This window comes from Anopheles bellator, chromosome 2 (genome assembly GCF_943735745.2).
Source record: "Anopheles bellator chromosome 2, idAnoBellAS_SP24_06.2, whole genome shotgun sequence".
Classification (NCBI taxonomy): Eukaryota; Metazoa; Arthropoda; class Insecta; order Diptera; family Culicidae; genus Anopheles; species Anopheles bellator.
Window position 1 is genome coordinate 43821236 of NC_071286.1, and position 19725 is coordinate 43840960.

The window sequence follows — 19725 nt, forward strand, 5'->3', positions numbered from 1 at the left end:
AATCGTTGAATCTGTTTGCAAGTATGTTTCGTTTATGTTCACTCTTTGCGCCATCTCCGTTTATCGCGCATCATAATGCTGTAATCTGACCGATGAACAACCTGTTGATCAAATTGTTCTCCAACAGCCGGGGCAATAAAATCCAAAAACGCTTAACGACTTTGATTGACCTTTGGCCATGATTTGCCGAGCCACACCATTCGTTGTCCCGTACGGGGGACATTTGGATAAACATGCGAAAGAAAAGCCGCCATCCGGTTCCGGGCGTTACGATTCGTGTAATAAATTCGCACCAGCCGTCACCCCCAGGCTTGGCGTTATTGGTCAGCTTTTTGTACCACTTTTACGGTATGTCGGCGCAATCATTCGCCTATTGGCCGCGAAATGTGTGCAAATTAATGGGCAACGGGTGTTTGTCCCTTGTTCACGTTTTGTTTTTTTTCTCTTCATTTTCCGGCGCGACTACTTCAAATCGAAAACGTAAGCACTTAAATAGTTGTCGCAGTTTAAAACCAGATTAAAGCCAAGGGTGAGTGCCAGTCTGCAATGGAAAAATGCTTTGTTTTAAATTCCGCCCATTGTGATAATTAAGCTGACACGGAAAGGAATTCGATGAATCATACCTACACACATACATACGGATTTTCCTTATTTTCCTGTGACTTTGAAGCATTTCTGGTGAGCCTGTCAGCAACTTTTAGCGCATTACCAATTGGGCCCTTATAATTTAAATCAACGGTGCTCTACGTTCACTACGTTTTTGTTATTATTTTGCTAGTTACTTGATATTCTGTTTTAGTTTGAACAATGACGTGCTTTCAAAAAGTAAATTTCGCTGTAACATGGTGTAACAGCTAGTTTTTTCTGAAGCTCGTACTGTAAATCCTGAAGGATGCCGTTAAACATAAAAAGTGGCCCATACATCGTACATTCAGTGAAACCGAAACCCTATACACTAGCGAGGCGAGCAAGTGATGTGTAGAAATAAATTAGCCCCCCAAATTACCTGGTAGCAAAATAAATTGAAACGATACCGGGTGGGTATACTGGCATTAGACACGGAACGACGGGCTGCGACTAACTTGTGCGGCTTAGCCGTGCGAAAAGAATCCTTTCGGCAGTAACATGAAAAAAGAAAAACAAACGAAAACGAAGGATTGCCGACAAAATAAGGAGCTTTAGTGAGAGGCGAAATTATCGGCATCTACCGATAAATGAAGCGATTCGCACTGCACCAATAACAACGTGGCCCGGTATGTTTGACGTGGGCTGGCGCGCTTTTCTGTCGGTGTTCGCCCCAAGGGGGGCTACGTTTCGCACCCTTCAACAGATGCTCGGGTGTTTGAAACTTCAAGGAAAAAAAAACAACAGTATGCCACGGAGTGGAAACTAAGGCAACATACAACACGCGTATCCAGGCATTGGAACAAGTGAACCTCGACCGCCACGCCTGCTCCTGTATGATCGATTTAAAGTGGGAATTAATGCTCGATACTCCCTTCATTTACCGTTCGTGGCTTGCGGTGAACGGACGCATCTTGCGCGCGGTTGGTTGCATTTTCCCAAGTGACGTGTGTTACAGACGGTGGTGGTGCCAGTGTGGTGCATTTCGAAACCGTCACCCGGCAGCATGGCGGAGGAAAAGAAGAAAAAAGAAGAACGGGAAGAAGATCCTTGTTCGGCCTTTGTCGGGCGGTACGTGATCAAGACGATGCGCCTGAAGGACGAAAAATGGCAGAAGCTGATCGGTAACGAGGAACTCCGGACGATCGTGATGGACTGGGTGCTGCAGCCGGCCGTGATGAAGCTGTTCGTTACGCTGAACAACGCGGCCGCCCTAGTGCCCAGCTATCACTATGCGTCGAACGCCAAGGGCAAGATATGCTACTTTGTGAAAATCTCAGAGCAAGCATTGGAGATTGGGAAAATTCGTGAGGTAGGTTTGTGGCTCGCCGCCGCCACCGCCAATTTGCACCAGCTCCAAGCCCCGTGTAAGCCTGACTGGCGTCGCGACAAGCAAACATATCGCGCAGGTGAGACGGTACAGTGCCGTTACTGTTGGTAACGGCCGTGGCGACTCACTCACCTGACGTTGTTTATGCGTTCGTCCGTGCTGCTCGTAAAATGTTCAAGGATGTTAAACCTTCGGAGCGCGTGGCCGTTTCCGATTAGATATGCCCGGGTTTGGTGGCAACATACTGGCGATTAGCGCGTAGCGCCAGCAACTGCAGAAAACGATATTTCAACGATACCTGATGGATCGTTTAATCATGCATGCTCGCCCTGAAGCTGAAGGCGAGAAAGTTCAGCCGGGCGATGGGTCGGCCATATTTCCCAGCGCAAACACCGCAACAGAGACCGCAGCTTTCGATAACGAGGGCTACTAGATGTGAAATCAGAGTTGCGTGCTTAGTCCTACTTTGGCTCACTTATTACCACCGAATTTCTGACCCTTCTTGAGCAAAACGCTGCGCGCTTAGGTTTTTGCATAAAAATTCACTATTTCGAGCTAGCGATTGCTCTTTTGCGTTGCTTCACAAAACACTTGTGGGCCCTTAGTAAAACTCCTGTGGTTGTGCATTCAGCAAGACATGCAATTTCATGAGTGTTTTCGTCTAATCGACCAGTAATCGTGCAAAATCTTAAACAACAACCATTACCCGTGTACTATTAACATTCGACAAATGCCCCATACATCATATAATTTTTCCGTTTTCTCGATTTCGCTCAACGTTGAGTTTTCGTACTTCTTTCCAGCAAATTATTTACGGTGACCTGACACCAAACCCCATAGATGATCTGTCCATTTTGGTCGATGAAATATTCTATCCAATGATCAACAACCCCCAAAACCAGGAAGGGTGGCCTACAGCGATCGTCAAGGACATCGACAGTCACGTGCAAGAGCTGCGGAATATTATTTCGGAGGTAAGAGCGCAAATGGCGTGCGAGTGTCTCGTGCGTTACATAAAACCGAAAATAATGCTTCGTAATTCTCGCCATTTGGGGCATCCTCAACAACACACCCCTACATTCCACACGCGCTCTCCGCTTGTGCAGGTGAAAGGCAACATCATAAATCAAACGTTGCTGCCGATGCCAATTTCCATCGACAATATCATGCAGGTTGGCGAGGAGGTCCTTCAAGGGTATGTATGGAACGCTCTGCTCGCCCTGCGCTGGTGGTCGAGAAACTTTAACCCATTTCCGAACCTTTTGTTTCTCGCTGTTACCGTGTGCCGTGATGGACCGGATATCCGCACTCGCAGGAACGTTGATGCATGCACGTTGAAAATGAAAAACTCACTCGAAGGCATCGTAATTAAATGGGCGTGTCAGATAAACGATGTGCTGAAGGAGGACTCTTCGCTTGCGTTCAAGGACGGCCGACACCCGACGCCCGCGGAGGAGATTACCTTCTGGGAAGCGAGGCAGAAAAATTTGCGCAACATTTACAGCCAGCTGACCGAACCCAAGTCGCGGCAGATTGGCATCATTTTGGAAGGCATCGACTCCGTGTACGCCACATCGTTCAAGTCCACTTTCCGGAGTGTCGTGCAAGCGGTGCACGAGGCCGACGATATATCGCTGTACCTGAAACCCTTGGTAAGGACCACGCGGCCGACCATGGCGTGCAGTGAATGTGACCCACTACTTCCGAATCGATTACAGCGAAAAACTTTTGACACCTTCGAAAACACCGATTTCGTCGATTCGGGCGAACTGGTCTCTCCGATGCTGCACCTCGTGTGCTTGGTGTGGGCCAACTCCTGTTACTACGGTACCAACGCACGGATGGTGATTTTGTTCAAAATGATTAGCAACATGCTGATGGCGGAAGCTTCCAAATCGCTCGACCCGGGCTCGCTGTTCCAGGGAGAGGTAGACGAGTGTCTGATCAAAATCAGTTCCATCATCGAGATTTTGGAATTTTACAAGTGAGAAACGACTGGGGGAGCGGCTGGGTGAGGGCAACTAACTACTAACAAGCGCTATGTTTTCCAGGAGCGAATTCAACGATTTCCGATCCCGGCTGGCGGATTTTGCGAAACCGAACACCCAGCCCATCTACTGGACGTTCCGACCGCGGGACATCTTCCAGCGCCTCGACTCCTACATCGTGCGGCTAAACGAAATCAAAGACATATTCAACACGGCGAACGAGTTTAAAAAGTTGGAAAAAGTGGAAATCGGTGGCTTGCGGGGGCGTGCGATAAGCCGCAAGATACAGGAAATCTATGACGACTACCACAAGCTGTACCAGCGCTGGGGCTCGATTCAGTACGATCCGCTCGATCCGGATCCACGAGAAAAGAGCTTCGACAAGGATAAGCTGAGGTACCTGGAAAAAGCTAGCGTCCTGGAGCGACGCCTTGCGGCTCAGTTTGTGCTGGCGTTCGAGGAGTGCTGCAATGTAGAACAGCTGATGAAGCTGGTCCAGGTGCTGGGCAGCCTGCTCACGCGCCGCCTTATTCAACCGGACGTGGCGAGACAAATATCGAGCATCGTGGACTTGTTCGAGGACGATCTGTGCACGGTGGATGCGATCTTCGAGAAGGGTGAAGATGACTTCAACCAAAGGGGCCTGGAAGGGATTCCTATCGACGAAGGGTTTCCACCGGTCGCTGGAGCCATTGCGTGGGTACACAAGCTGCGGGACCGTGTACACAAACCCATCACTGAGCTGGCCATGATCGAGCTCCCGTAAGGACCTATTCCCGCGACATATTGCACATTTTGGCTTGGAGCGATTTTTGACAGTGTCACCATTCTGGAAATATTCGCAGAATATTCGAACACGAGAAAGGCAGGCGCGTGCTGCACCATGCGGAGCGGACGAAAGAACGGCTGGCCGAGTTCGAACAGAACCTCTTCACATCCTGGGTGGCCGATGTTACGAACCATATTGAACATTTTATGAGCAAATCGCTGCTCAATCGAACCCAACCACGACTGCTGGAGATGAACTTCAATCAGGTGCTGGTTACCATCATGACGGAAGTGCGATATCTGAAGTGCATGGGCGTGATGGACATCCCGGAAGCGGCCCTTCACTACTACGCAGCCGGAGAAGCGCTTTGGGTACTTTGGGAGTGCACCCTTCTGGGAGCCGGCAAGTAAGCATAGGTCACTAAAGAAGGCCCTTTCTTTGTAGGCAGCGCGAATGAAGCTATCTCGCATCGTCGAGTGGTACAACGAGATTCACCAGAACTGTGCACCGTGCGAGTTCGAGTTGATACAGAAAGAAATCGACGAAATCGACACCATCGTAGCGGAAGGTTGCTCTGGCCTTATCGATTGGAATAACTTTCAGCAGACGTTCATCGATGAGCTGTATAACAAATTGTACAATCTGCATTCGCGAGTTCGGCAGGCGCAGGCGAATGTGAACAAGATTCAGACCAGCATTCGTAGCTGGGGAAGGACACCGCTCTACGAACGGTTGAACGGAGATACCGGTGCGTTGATCAATATCGAAAACAGGGCACTAATTGTGCAGCGGCGTCTCGAAGCGTGCCTGGAAACGAAGAAACTGATCGATAAGGTGATGGACGAAAACTTCAAACTGTATTTCGATTATCTCGTGGCGTTGTCAGAAGAAAAACTCAGCATGGCTGGGTCCGGTTCGGAACATAGGGGCAGTACAACTCCAACGCCGTCGAGGCTCGAACAGCAGGAACCACAGCCAGGCATGGTTGCTGATACTCCGGAGATGGACGAAGAACAGTCAGCGGCCGACACACTGGATGACGTACCGTCGCTGGAACAGTCTGAGCTAGCGAAGAACATGTGGCAGCTGGAAATATTTCGCCCTTACGAAGAGCACGTCGATTCGATAGTGTCGAAAGAAATCATGGACGCGGTGAACCTTAGTGTGAAGTACATCAAGCAAGAGATGGAAAACCGTCTCCAGCATAATGCGCCAATCTTCGAGATCAAGTACCAACTACATCCACCGGACACACAGTTCAGCCCTTCGCTGGACCCGTACGATCCGGAGGGGTTCTTTGCGTTGGTTGAGAGCATGATCACCGACGCCTACTGCATGTCAGACATGATACCGCGCGTAGCACAGCCAGCGGAGAGCGAACGGACCGATGATGATGGAAGCATCTATCTGGCCACGTACATCTGTGAGTTTTTCGAACTGAAGTTGGTTTCGGTTCTTTGCTAATGTGACTCGATTGCTCTCCGTTTTCCCAACAGCTCATCTAGCCAATAATGATGCAATCGAGCGTATGAAACATTCGATCATGCTCATGGTGATCCAGTCGACCAGGGACGCGGAAAAGTACGTCAAGCAGTTCGACAACTACAACTATCTGTGGCTCGACGATAGGGACAGTGTTTTGGCGCAGTTCTTGAAGTATGGGCGACCACTCACACAGGACGAAATGGAAATGCTGCTATCGGCCGACACTCCGCTCCGGGAAGTGGCTCCTACGTTGGAGCAGTTCAAGGCCCAGATCGACAGCTACATTGATTTGTTCGACGAGGTGTACCAAACGGAGATCTCGCACGTTTTCGACACTTGGCTGAATGTAGACTTTCGGCACTTCAAGCAAAAGCTGCTCCACGAGATCGGCAAATGGTCTAACGCGTACAAGCAAACGTTGATCGACCGGGTGGTGGGCAGCCTGAAGGAACTGGAAGAGTTCACCCTAGAGTGCGATCGAGTGCTGGGGCTCGAGGCAGCAGAAGAAGACTTTCCCACGCTGCTAAAAATTCTGTCCATTCTCAACAAAATCAAGGAACGTGAAGCGGCTACGGACAATATGTTCGACCCACTGAAGGCAACCGTAGATCTGCTCAAAACCTACAACGTGGAGTTCAACGAAACCGTCTACAAGCAGTTCACGGAGCTGCCCGAGCGCTGGTTGCACACGAAGAAAACGGCACAGAAAGTGCGCGAAAAGATTGCTCCGGCGCAAGCGTACCAAGTGGACCTGATCCGCAAGCGCATCAGTTTGTTCGACATTCGTATGAAGCTTTACCGGGATGGTTTCAAGAAGCTACCGTGCTTCAAGGTGCCCAGTAAGGATGTGTACGAAATATGCGACCAAGTGCATCTGGAACTCAACATCATGGAGACGCAGCTGAAGAATCTGACGGATTCGGCCTCACTGTTCGAGCTAAGTCCACCCGATGATACGAAGCTCCGCCTGTGCCGGAAGGAGGTCAAGATGTTGAAGCAAATCTGGGACTTTGTCTACAGCGTCGAATCGTGCGTGAACGACTGGAAGAAGACGTCCTGGAAGAAAATCGACGTCGAGGCAATGGATGTAGAGTGCAAAAACTACGGCAAACAGATACGTCAACTGGACAAAGACATGCGTAACTGGGCACCGTACGTGCATCTGGAGGGAATACTGAAGAACCTGATGACATCGCTTCGCGCCATCACGGAGCTGCAGAATCCGGCCATAAGGGAGCGCCATTGGTTTGAGCTTATGCATGCCACAAAGGTAATACCTTACCATTTAAAAAAACACAATGCCACACGTTGGAAAACCAAGGATTCATGCTACCTACACAATTAATTCTTAATTGTTTGTTTAATGAACGATCCCAAAAACCAATGCAATCAAACAATTTGAGAATCGTAACTTCATTATTCAGGCATTTATTGACTTTCTAATGTTCTTTCGATGTCTGATCAACATTTCCGTAACTTGCATTGAGTACTGGCTATCGACTTCTACAATTCGACTAAACATTGTTCTTTCTTTCTCTCGTCTAACTGCTGCGATACAAATCGGCTACAACTGTGTCGTCACTGATGGTTCACAGCTGATTCAAACCTATGGAAAGGAAATGCTGGTTTGTGTTTCAAGATAGCTTTCGTTTGTTGTTTGCATTACTTCCTCCGGCATCTACTACTCGTTCACCGACACTCCTTTCTCTGCTCATAGCCATAACTAGCCAATATTTAATTGTACATAAACTTTACACGCTCAAAGCTCACTTTGGCATTAGTAGTAGCACAGCACGCATGCACGTAATGACATTTTTATTCCCCTTAACAGTAGAATGTTGGAATGACAGGACGAATAAATGATCGTGGTTTTCCGGTTGCGTCTGTACCGTTCCTTCTAGGTTCGCTTCCAAATGGTCGACTCCACCACCCTTGCCGATTTGCTCGAACTCAATCTGCACAACTACGAAGAGGAGGTGAAGACGATCGTCGATAAATCGGTGAAGGAGATGGCGATGGAGAAGATGCTGAACGACCTGGAGGTAGCCTGGAAGGACCTGGCGTTCGAGTTCGACCCGCACGAGCGGACCAACCTGAAGCTGCTGAAAGTGTCGGAAGAAGTGATCGAAATGCTGGAAGAGAATCAAGTGCAGTTGCAGAACCTCCTGTCGTCGAAGTACATTGCGTTCTTCCTCGACCAAGTGTCCAGCTGGCAGTTGGCACTGTCCAACGCGGACCAGGTCATTACCGCCTGGTTCGAGGTGCAGCGCAAGTGGATGTACCTCGAGAGCATCTTCATCGGCTCGGAGGACATTCGGAACCAGCTGCCGGAGGACTCGAAACGTTTCGACAACATCGACCAGGAGTTCAAGACGCTGCTCGCTGAAATCGTCGCCCGACCCAACATCGTCCGGTCGACCAACCGGGCGGGGTTGTACGAGAAGCTAGAGGGACTGCTCGAACAGCTCATCCTGTGCGAGAAAGCGCTGAACGATTACCTGGAAACGAAACGCCTGGCCTACCCGCGGTTCTACTTCGTGTCGTCGGCCGATCTGCTGGACATCCTTTCGAACGGTAACCAGCCCGAGCTGGTGGCGAAACATCTGACCAAATTGTACGACTCAATAGCGAAGCTCCGGTTCGACACGGGCTCGTCCCGGACGGCCGTCGGAATGATATCGAAAGAGAACGAAGAGTTTGTCGCGTTCAAGGACCCGTGCGACTGCAGTGGCAAGGTGGAAATTTGGCTCAATCGCGTCACCGACTCCATGCGGCTCACGCTCCGGGACCTGTTCGAGCAGGCCGTCGCGGCATACGAAGAGAAGCCCCGTGACGTCTGGACGCTGGACTGGCCGGCCCAGCCAGCCCTCTGCGCGACCCAAATCTGGTGGACGACGGAGGTGAACGTGGCGTTCGGCAAACTGGAGGAGGGTTACGAGAACGCGCTCAAGGACTACCAGAAGAAGCAAATCCTCCAGCTGAACGCTCTGATCGTGCGTCTGTGCGGGGACCTCAGCCAGGGCGTTCGCCAGAAAATTATGACCATCTGCACGATCGACGTGCACTCGCGGGACGTCGTGGCCAAAATGATCCAGCAGAAGGTCGAATCGGGACTGGCGTTCCAGTGGCAGAGCCAGCTGCGCCACCGCTGGGACGACACCCAGCGGGACTGCTTCGCCAACATCTGCGACGCCCAGTTCCGGTACGACTATGAGTATCTGGGAAATACGCCGCGCCTGGTGATCACCCCGCTCACGGACCGTTGCTACATCACCCTGACGCAGGTACGAAGTGGAACACTGACTCATTTTAGAGGTCCGTTGCGGTCCTGGACCACGTTGACGTTGACATGCGTTCTCTTCCATCCCCACAGTCTCTGCATCTCATAATGGGGGGTGCACCGGCTGGACCGGCTGGTACCGGGAAAACCGAAACCACCAAGGATCTCGGCCGTGCGCTCGGCATCATGGTGTACGTGTTCAACTGTTCCGAGCAGATGGATTACAAGTCGTGTGGTAACATCTACAAGGGATTATCGCAAACCGGCGCATGGGGTTGCTTCGACGAGTTTAATCGCATCTCGGTCGAGGTGCTGTCGGTCGTCGCCGTGCAGGTCAAATCGATCCAGGACGCCATCAAGGTAAGGAGCGACTCGATTGCGTGATGGTGCGCAGTGGTCGTTCGTGTAATGAACCTGTTTCCTTTCTCTTTGGTGGTTTAACCATTTTTTTTTTGTGGTTTGGTGTTGAATATTAGGGCGGCAAAAAGTATGCAACCCTTAGCGATAGCAAGGTAAATCTCTAGACCGTAACCGTGTGTGTGACAAGTTGTTGTTGTACTATCGGATCGGTGCCCCAAACTGTCTGAATCATTTGAAAGATAACTATATTTTTGGCTCTTTTCTAAAGGACCTTCATCAGGTGTATATTGTTAATTTTATTTCGAGCGGCATCTTACCATTGTTTTCTACGGTTGAACAATTTTCATGCTCCATGTTTTGAACTAGTGCCGCAAAGTTTTATTTTAGAGTAGATCCGCATACATCCAGCCGTGACCAGCTTTACGACAGAATACGAGAGCTGTTCAAAAAGTGTTGGGACTTTTTCCAAAGATAATAGTCTATTCATGATTATCTATTTGGTCCCATTCAAAGTAATCCCCGTTAGTTATTATGTTTTGTTTCCAATTCTCGGAGCACTTCAAAAAATCATTTTTTGTGACCTCCAGCTACTTCTATGCCGTATTTATCTACTTTGAACATTTGAAATGGCCGAACTTGTCAGCATAAGTGAGAAACATGCGTAGAAATAAAAAGCCGAAAAACACAAAAATGGAAAATACTTAACCTGAGAAAATTCGAAAGTAGCGATATATTTTGAACAGCCCTCGTATGGTTGGAATAAAATCGAATGCCCTGTTGCATTTGGCAATACCCTGGCAATCGTCAAAGCTACCTTCATGCAATGGCAACACGGCAAACGGCTTTAAATTTTTTACAATCATTCACCAACCAAAGTGAATCATTTTAATAGCACACTTACTTTCAAGAACCCAATCTTACACGTATAAGGACTTTGCACTTTGCTAAAAAGCTCGCACTCTGGCAGTTTCATACTTATGCTCATAATGCTCAATCTTGGCTGCACCTGCAGAAGTCACATCATTACTAAACATTAAAGTGCTTCGTGCTTCTTTTTTTTCTACGCTTCCCCGATTGTGCTCTCATTTGCTTTTCACTCTCGCCACATCCGATACATCCGTATGCGAATCCAAATGGATGCTGCTGCCTAGTGCTACCGCCGCTGCTCCTGGGCAAGGCATGAAATACTAATTTAATTTCCATGCTAATAGGGGAAGAAAACCGTGTTTAACTTCATGGGCGAAACCATCTCGCTGGTGCCGAGCGTGGGAATTTTCATCACCATGAATCCTGGCTACGCCGGCCGAACGGAGCTGCCGGAGAACCTGAAGGCGCTGTTCCGCCCATGCGCGATGGTCGTCCCGGACTTTGAGCTTATCTGCGAAATCATGCTGGTGGCCGAGGGTTTCCAGGAGGCGCGGCTGCTGGCCCGTAAGTTTATCACGCTCTACACGCTGTGCAAGGAGCTGCTCTCGAAGCAGGACCATTACGATTGGGGCCTGCGGGCGATCAAGTCGGTGCTAGTCGTCGCCGGCTCGCTGAAGGTAAGCTGCGCGCAATTTGGGCCCACAAACTGGGGCTGAGTGACCCATTTCCTGTTTTCGTTCGCAGAGAAGTGACCGCGATCGACCCGAGGACCAAGTGTTGATGCGCGCACTGCGAGATTTTAACATTCCGAAAATCGTAACGGACGATGTGCCGGTGTTTATGGGACTGATCGGGGACCTGTTTCCAGCGCTCGATGTGCCACGAAAGCGGTTCCCCGATTTCGAGAAGCTCATCAGACGCTCGACCCAAGAGATGAAACTACAACCGGAGGACAGTTTCACCTTGAAGGTTGTTCAGCTGGAGGAGCTGTTCGCGGTGCGACATTCCGTGTTTATCGTCGGCAATGCGGGCACCGGAAAAACGCAGGTTTGGAAAGCGCTGTTCAAGACGTACCAGAACCAGAAGCGGAAGCCACACTTCAACGACCTCAACCCGAAGGCGGTGACGAACGACGAGCTGTTCGGCATCATCAACCCGGCCACGCGCGAGTGGAAGGATGGGCTGTTCTCGGTGCTCATGCGCGATCAGGCGAACATGCCCGGTACGGGCCCGAAGTGGATTGTGCTGGACGGGGACATTGATCCGATGTGGATCGAGAGCCTGAACACGGTCATGGACGACAACAAGGTTCTGACGCTGGCGAGCAACGAGCGGATAGCGCTGACGAAGGAGATGCGACTGCTGTTCGAGATCTCCAACCTCCGGACGGCGACACCGGCGACGGTGTCACGGGCCGGCATTCTGTACATCAACCCGCAGGACCTCGGCTGGAACCCGTTCGTTGCGTCGTGGATCGACTCGCGGGAAACGCAGGCCGAGAAGGGCATCCTGTCGGTGCTGTTCGACAAGTACATTCCGCCGCTGATGGATGCGCACCGGCGGTTCAAAAAGATTACGCCCATCTCGGAGATTGCGATGATCCAGATGACCTGCCACCTGCTGGACTGCCTGCTGACGCCCCAGAATCTGCCGCCCGAGTGTCCGAAGGAGTGGTACGAGATCTACTACGTGTTCGCCGTCATCTGGGGCTTCGGGTCGGCGCTGTTCCAGGACCAGCTGGTCGACTGGCGGAACGAGTTCCACAAGTGGTGGGTCAACGAGTTCAAAGCGATTCGCTTTCCGCCCGGCGGCACGATCTTCAGCTACTACATCGATCCGGAGACGAAGAAGTTTAACCCGTGGACCGACCTCGTGCCGACGTTCGAGCTGGACACGGACATTCCGCTGCAGTCGATGCTGGTACCGACCACTGAGACGACGCGTTTGCGCTGGTTCATGGACATTCTGATCGAACAGAAACACCCGGTCATGCTGGTCGGGGGTGCCGGGTCCGGCAAGAGCGTCATCGTCGCCGACAAGCTCGGTAGCCTGTCTTACAAGTACGCCGTCACGAATGTGCCGTTCAATTTCTACACAACCTCCGAGATGCTGCAGCGAGTGCTGGAGAAGCCGCTCGAGAAGAAAGCCGGCCGGAACTACGGTCCGCCGGGAAGCAAGACGATGGTCTATTTTGTGGACGACATGAATATGCCCGAGGTCGATACGTACGGCACCGTGCAACCACACACGCTGATCCGCCAGTTCATGGACTACCGCCATTGGTACGATCGGGCCAAGCTGTCGCTCAAGGACATACACAACTGTCAGTTTGTGTCGTGCATGAACCCCACGGCCGGTTCCTTCACGATCGACCCGCGTCTACAGCGCCATTTCTGCGTGTTTGCCGTCAGCTTCCCGACCGGTGACCCGCTCTATCACATCTACTACTCCGTCCTGTCGCAACATCTGGCCAACCCACTGAACAAGTTCAACCTGGCCACCCAGAAGATCTGTGCCGCGCTCGTGGCCTGCGCACTGACGCTGCACACCAAAATGGGCCAAATGTTTCTGCCCACGGCCGTCAAGTTCCACTACGTGTTCAATCTGCGCGATCTGGCCAACATCTTCCAGGGGATGCTGTTCGGGAATGGAGAAACCTGCCACGAACCGAACCAGCTGATACGGTTGTGGGCCCACGAGGCGACCCGGGTGTACGGCGACAAGCTGGTCGAGGAGCGGGACATGGACAACTTCAACAAGCTCATCGTGGACGTGGTGAAGAAGTCGTTCGAAGACATCGACGAGTCGAGGGTGTTTTCCAAACCCATCATCTATTCGCACTTTGCCGAGGGTCTCACCGATCCCAAGTACATGCCGGTGGCGAGCTGGGAGTCGCTCAGCAGAACCCTGGAGGAGGCGCAGTCGAACTACAACGACATGATCGGTGCCATGAACCTGGTGCTGTTCGAAGACGCCATGAGTCACATCTGTCGAATCAGTCGCATCCTGGAAGGGCCACGGGGGAACGCGCTGCTGATCGGTGTAGGCGGATCGGGCAAGCAGTCCCTGTCGCGGCTCGCCGCGTTCATCTCGGGCTTGGAGGTGTTCCAGTTGCAGCTGCGAAAAGGCTACAGCATGGCGGACCTGAAGGCTGACCTGGCGGTGATGTACATGAAGTCGGGTGTCAAGAACGTACCGTCCATGTTCCTTATGACCGACGCGCAGGTGGCGGAGGAGTCGTTTCTGGTGCTGATCAACGATCTGCTGGCATCGGGTGAAATCCCGGAGCTGTTCCCGGAGGACGAAATCGACAACATCATCAACGCGCTGCGCAACGAAGTGAAGCAGCTGGGCATGCTGGACTCGAAAGAAAACTGTTGGAAGTACTTCATCGATAAGGTGCGCAAGTCGTTGAAGCTGGTCCTGTGCTTCTCGCCCGTCGGCTCCACGCTCCGGGTACGGGCGCGCAAGTTCCCGGCCATCGTCAACTGCTCCGCCATCAACTGGTTCCACGAGTGGCCCAAAAAAGCCCTCGAATCCGTGTCGACGCGGTTCCTATCCGAGGTGGAAGTACTGCCGGTAGGTTTCGGTGACTTCATTACGTCCACCAGTTATGGCATTCATTGTTTCTTCCTCACAGCCGGAGCTCGTCGAACCGATTGCAGTGTTTATGTCATACGTACACGGCACAGTCAACGAAATGTCACAGACCTACCTGCAGAACGAGCGTCGCTACAACTACACCACACCGAAGTCGTTTCTCGAGCTGATTTCGCTCTACGCCAAACTGCTTACCGATAAGACGCTCGAGCTCCACGAGCGCATCCACCGGTTGGAGAGTGGCATCCTGAAGCTGGCCGAGTGTGCCAAGCAGGTGGACTCGCTCCAGCTGCAGCTGGCCGATCAGGAGATCGTGCTGAAGGGCAAAAACGAGGAAGCGGACAAGCTGATCAAGGTTGTGGGTGCCGAAAACGAGAAGGTCCAGAAGGAGAAGAACATTGCCGCCGAGGAAGAGATGAAGGTGCGCGTAATCGAGGAGGACGTCGGGGCGAAGGCGAAAATCTGCGAGGAAGATCTGCGCAAAGCCGAACCCGCCCTGCTGGCGGCCCAGGAAGCGCTCGATACGCTCGACAAGACGAACCTGACCGAGCTGAAGTCGTTCGGGTCGCCGCCCGATGCCGTGGTGAACGTGTGCGCGGCCGTCCTGGTGCTGTTCTCGCCGAAGGGCAAAATCCCGAAGGACCGCAGCTGGAAGTCGTGCAAACTGATCATGAACAAGGTGGACGTGTTCCTGAACGATCTCATCTACTACGACAAGGAGCACATCCACCCGGACGTGATCAAGGCGTTGCAGACGTACCTGAGAGATCCCGAGTTCGACCCGGACAAGATACGGGCGAAGTCGATCGCGGCGGCCGGTCTCTGCGCCTGGGTCATCAACATCCACAAGTTCTACGAGGTGTACCAGGTGGTGGAACCGAAGCAGCGGGCCCTGAACGAGGCGCAGAGCGAGCTGAAGGCGGCCCAGGATAAGCTGATGGAGCTGACGTCGAAGATCACGGAGCTGGAGGAGAAGCTGAGCGTGATCGAGGCGGCGTTCAACAATGCGCTCGCCGAGAAGCAAAAGTGTCAGGACGAGGCCGACAAGACCGCCTTTACCATCGATCTGGCGCATCGTTTGGTGAACGGACTGGCATCGGAGAATGTGCGCTGGCGGGAATCGATAGCCACGCTCAAGGGTCAAACGGTGACCCTGCCCGGCGATGTGCTATTGATTGCCTGCTTTATCAGCTATGTCGGTTGCTTCACCAGGCGATACCGCGTCGAGCTGCAGGAAAAACTGTGGATTCCCACGTTCCGCATGTCGCGACCGATGATACCGTTCACGGAAGGTGTCGATCCACTCAGTTTGATCTGCGACGACGCCATGATCGCGTCCTGGAACAACGAGGGGCTACCGTCCGACCGGATGTCGGCCGAGAACGCCACCATCCTAACCTACTCCTCGCGCTGGCCGTTGATGATCGATCCGCAGCTGTAAGCATCGCCGCCCAATCGGGGCTCGTTCAGCAGCAACCGTCTAACCGAGTGCTTTCTCTCCCCCTCTTCTCAGGCAGGGCATTAAGTGGATCAAGCAAAAGTACGGCGAAGACCTGACGATCCTGCGGCTCACGGGCCGTGGCTATCTTGACACGATCGAGCGATGCGTGGTGCACGGGAAGATACTGCTGATAGAGAACATCGGCGAAACGGTGGACGCCGTGCTCGACCCGCTGCTTGGTCGGATGCTCGTCAAGAAGGGGCGCTGTTTGCGGATGGGCGAGAAGGAAATCGACTACAATCCGGCGTTCCAGTTGATCCTCCAAACCAAGCTGGCCAACCCACACTACAAGCCGGAAATGCAGGCCCAGACGACACTCATCAACTTCACCGTCACCCGGGACGGGCTCGAGGAGCAGCTGCTGGCCGAGGTGGTCAAGGCGGAGCGGCCGGATCTGGAGAAGCAGAAAGCGGACCTGACGACCGAGCAGAACAGCTTCAAGATCACGCTCAAGCTGCTCGAGGACGATCTGCTCAGCCGGCTGTCGTCCGCGGGCGAGAACGTGCTCGAGGACGCCTCGCTGGTGCTGAACTTGGAGAAAACGAAAAAGACCGCGGCCGAGGTGGAGGTGAAGGTACGCGAAAGCAGGAAAACCTCCGAACAGATCGATGTGGCGCGTGAGAGCTACCGGACCGCCGCCGAGCGGGCTTCGATTCTGTACTTCATTCTGAACGACCTCCACAAGATCAATCCGATCTATCAGTTCTCGCTGAAGGCGTTCACCACCGTCTTCAAGGATGCGATCGGCCAGACACCGCACGCGGACAAGCTGAAGGAGCGGGTCGCCAATCTGATCGAGTCGATCACCTTCGCCGTCCACATGTACACCACCCGGGGCCTGTTCGAGAAGGATAAACTGATCTTCATGGCCCAAATGGCCATCCAGATCCTGCTGCAGGCAAAGGAGATCGATCCGACCGAGCTGGACTTCCTGCTGCGCTTTCCGTACACGCCCAACTTGACCTCCCCGTTCGACTTCCTGTCGAACAGTGGCTGGGGCGGCATCAAAGCGCTGGCCAACATGGACGAGTTCCGGGCCCTGGATAAGGACATCGAGGGCTCGGCCAAGCGGTGGCGCAAACTGGTCGAGTCGGAGTGCCCCGAGCGGGAAAAGATGCCGGGCGAGTGGAAGAACAAGAACGCGCTGCAACGGCTCTGCATCATGCGCTGCTTGCGCCCGGATCGGATGACGTACGCGATGCGGGTGTTCGTCGAGGAGAAGCTCGGCGCCCGCTACGTGGAGGCTCGAGCGATCGAGTTTGCCAGATCGTTCGAAGAGAGCAGCGCGAGCACCGCAGTGTTCTTCATCCTGTCGGCCGGCGTCGACCCGCTGAAGGACGTCGAGAAGCTGGGCAAGAAGATGAAGTACTCGGGCGACTACGGAAACTTCTACAACGTGTCCCTCGGCCAGGGCCAGGAGGTGGTTGCCGAGGCCGCCATGGATGTAGCGTGCAAGGAGGGCCACTGGGTGATCCTGCAAAACATTCATCTCGTCGCCAAGTGGTTGCCGACGTTGGAGAAGAAAATGGAGGCAACGCAGGAAGGTGCCCACGAACACTATCGGCTGTTCATCAGTGGCGAACCGGCACCGTCGGCCGAGTACCACATCATCCCGCAAGGGATCCTGGAGTCGGCCATCAAGATCACCAACGAGCCGCCGACGGGCATGATGGCGAACGTGCACAAGGCGCTGGACAACTTCAACCAAGAGACGCTCGAGATGTGTGGAAAGGAGGCCGAATTTAAGGCTATCCTTTTTTCGCTCTGCTACTTCCACGCAGTCGTTGCCGAGCGCCGCAAGTTTGGTCCCCAGGGCTGGAACCGGGTGTACCCGTTCAACGTGGGCGACCTCACCATCAGCGTGTACGTGCTGTACAACTACCTCGAGGCGAACAACCGAGTGCCGTGGGAAGACTTGCGGTACCTCTTCGGGGAGATCATGTACGGTGGCCACATCACGGACGACTGGGATCGGCGGCTGTGCCGTACGTACCTGGAAGAGTTCATGCAACCCGAGCTGGTCGATGGAGACCTAAACCTGTGCTCCGGATTTCCGGCTCCACCCAATCTGGACTACATCGGGTACCACAGCTACATCGACGACAATCTGCCGTCCGAGTCGCCCTATCTCTATGGGCTACATCCGAACGCGGAAATAGGCTTCCTGACGACCCTGTCGGAGCAAGCGTTCAAGACGATATTTGAGCTGCAACCGCGGGATTCGGGAGCCTCCAGCGGCACCGCCATCAGCCGCGAGGACGTGGTGAAGAACATTATCGACGAGTTTCTGGACAAGCTGCCGGAAGAGTTCAACATGGTGGAGCTGATGGCCCGGGTCGAGGATAGGACCCCGTTCATCATCGTGGCCTTCCAGGAGTGCGAACGGATGAACATTCTCGTGCGTGAGCTGAAGCGATCGCTTCGCGAGTTGCTGCTCGGGCTGAAGGGCGAGCTGACCATCACGACCGATATGGAAACCCTCGAGGGGGCCCTGTTTTTCGACCAGATACCGGACAACTGGACCAAGCGGGCCTACCCGTCCATGTACGGGCTGCAGTCCTGGTTCGCCGATTTGCTGATGCGCATCAAGGAGCTGGAGGCGTGGTCGAACGACTTCAATCTTCCGCCGTCGGTGTGGCTGGCAGGGTTCTTCAACCCCCAGAGCTTCCTGACCGCCATCATGCAGCAGACCGCGCGCAAGAACGAGTGGCCGCTGGACAAGATGTGTTTGGCCTGCGACGTGACCAAAAAGTGGAAAGAGGATTTTAGCGCGCCCCCCCCGAGAAGGCGCCTACGTCAACGGGCTGTTCATGGAGGGTGCACGGTGGGACGTGAACGTCGGTTCGATTGCCACCTCCCTGATGAAGGAGCTGTTTCCGCAGATGCCTGTCATCTACATCAAAGCGATCACGGCCGACAAGCAGGACACGAAAAACATCTACGAGTGCCCGGTGTACAAAACACGGTAAGTCCGGCCTTCACGTCGTCGTCGTCGTCGTCGTCGGTAACGCGCGCGGAAGGATACGGTGCCGTGTCCAACGGCGAACGGTTTTGTTTAACGTTTTCCGTATTCTTTCGCCTCCTTCCAGAATTCGCGGACCTACCTACGTGTGGACGTTCAATTTGAAGACCAAGGAAAAACCCGCCAAGTGGACGCTCGGCGGCGTGTGCCTGTTGCTGCAAGTTTGAACCATTGCCACTATGAGTGTTTAAATTGTGTTACATTGTGTGAATAAAACGAGTTACAAAACTGGATGATGTAGCGAAGCGCGTTGACCCTTCCCGGTAAGTGTTCGTGTAATTTTTGTACGTTGCTGGTACATTATGTTAGGACACTGTAGCTGCTGTTTTTAATGTGCGCAGACAAATTAAAAATTCTCTATGAAGTTACAGCAAACATCAGCAACATCGAAAAAATTAGCCAATGGTTCATTTGCCAACTCACCTAATATAAATTCAGTAATTAAATTCAATTTTAATGCAGCGAGGTTGCAGAACTTCTTTCAGGCATGATGAATACTTCTTAACCATTTCTGTTAGCCTGCCTCATTAGCAATTTTATACTCTTACAAATTTAAACATGTACCTTTCTCGATTTTCATGCGACGATTTACCATTTAAATGGAACGATTAAATTCAATTTTTGCGGAATCATCATCAACGGTCGTTGAGAAGAAAAGCAAAAACCGGTAATATTCAAATAGTTGCGCGCAAAGCACTATGAATTTGCAAGCAAGTTCGAATATTTCACATTCGTTACTGAAATATTTCACATTGTTTTGTGCACAAGTGTTTCGCAACTTGTACGCAAAAGTCTTTTTGTCGGCGGCAGCGCCATCTAGTGGTGCGTAGCAAGGGCTCGGTGTGCTGCACAATATTGCATGCTATTGGTTTATTTTGGAAAAATTAATTAATTTGTTT

At 52.6% G+C, this 19725-nt stretch overlaps 1 protein-coding gene across 1 annotated transcript; it reads left to right on the forward strand.

Annotated features, from left to right (window-relative positions):
- Positions 1-1630: 1630 nt before the first annotated feature.
- LOC131211802 (dynein beta chain, ciliary-like) lies at positions 1631-18993 on the forward strand. The gene is given in 19 exon segments (XM_058205424.1): positions 1631-1936; positions 2758-2928; positions 3061-3149; positions 3270-3606; positions 3673-3938; positions 4006-4704; positions 4788-5082; positions 5156-6134; positions 6208-7466; positions 7792-7821; positions 8098-9480; positions 9570-9836; positions 9953-9988; positions 11048-11380; positions 11448-14282; positions 14344-15740; positions 15817-18577; positions 18579-18769; positions 18894-18993. Coding segments are annotated over 19 exon segments (13734 nt in total).
- The last annotated feature ends 732 nt before the right edge of the window (positions 18994-19725 follow it).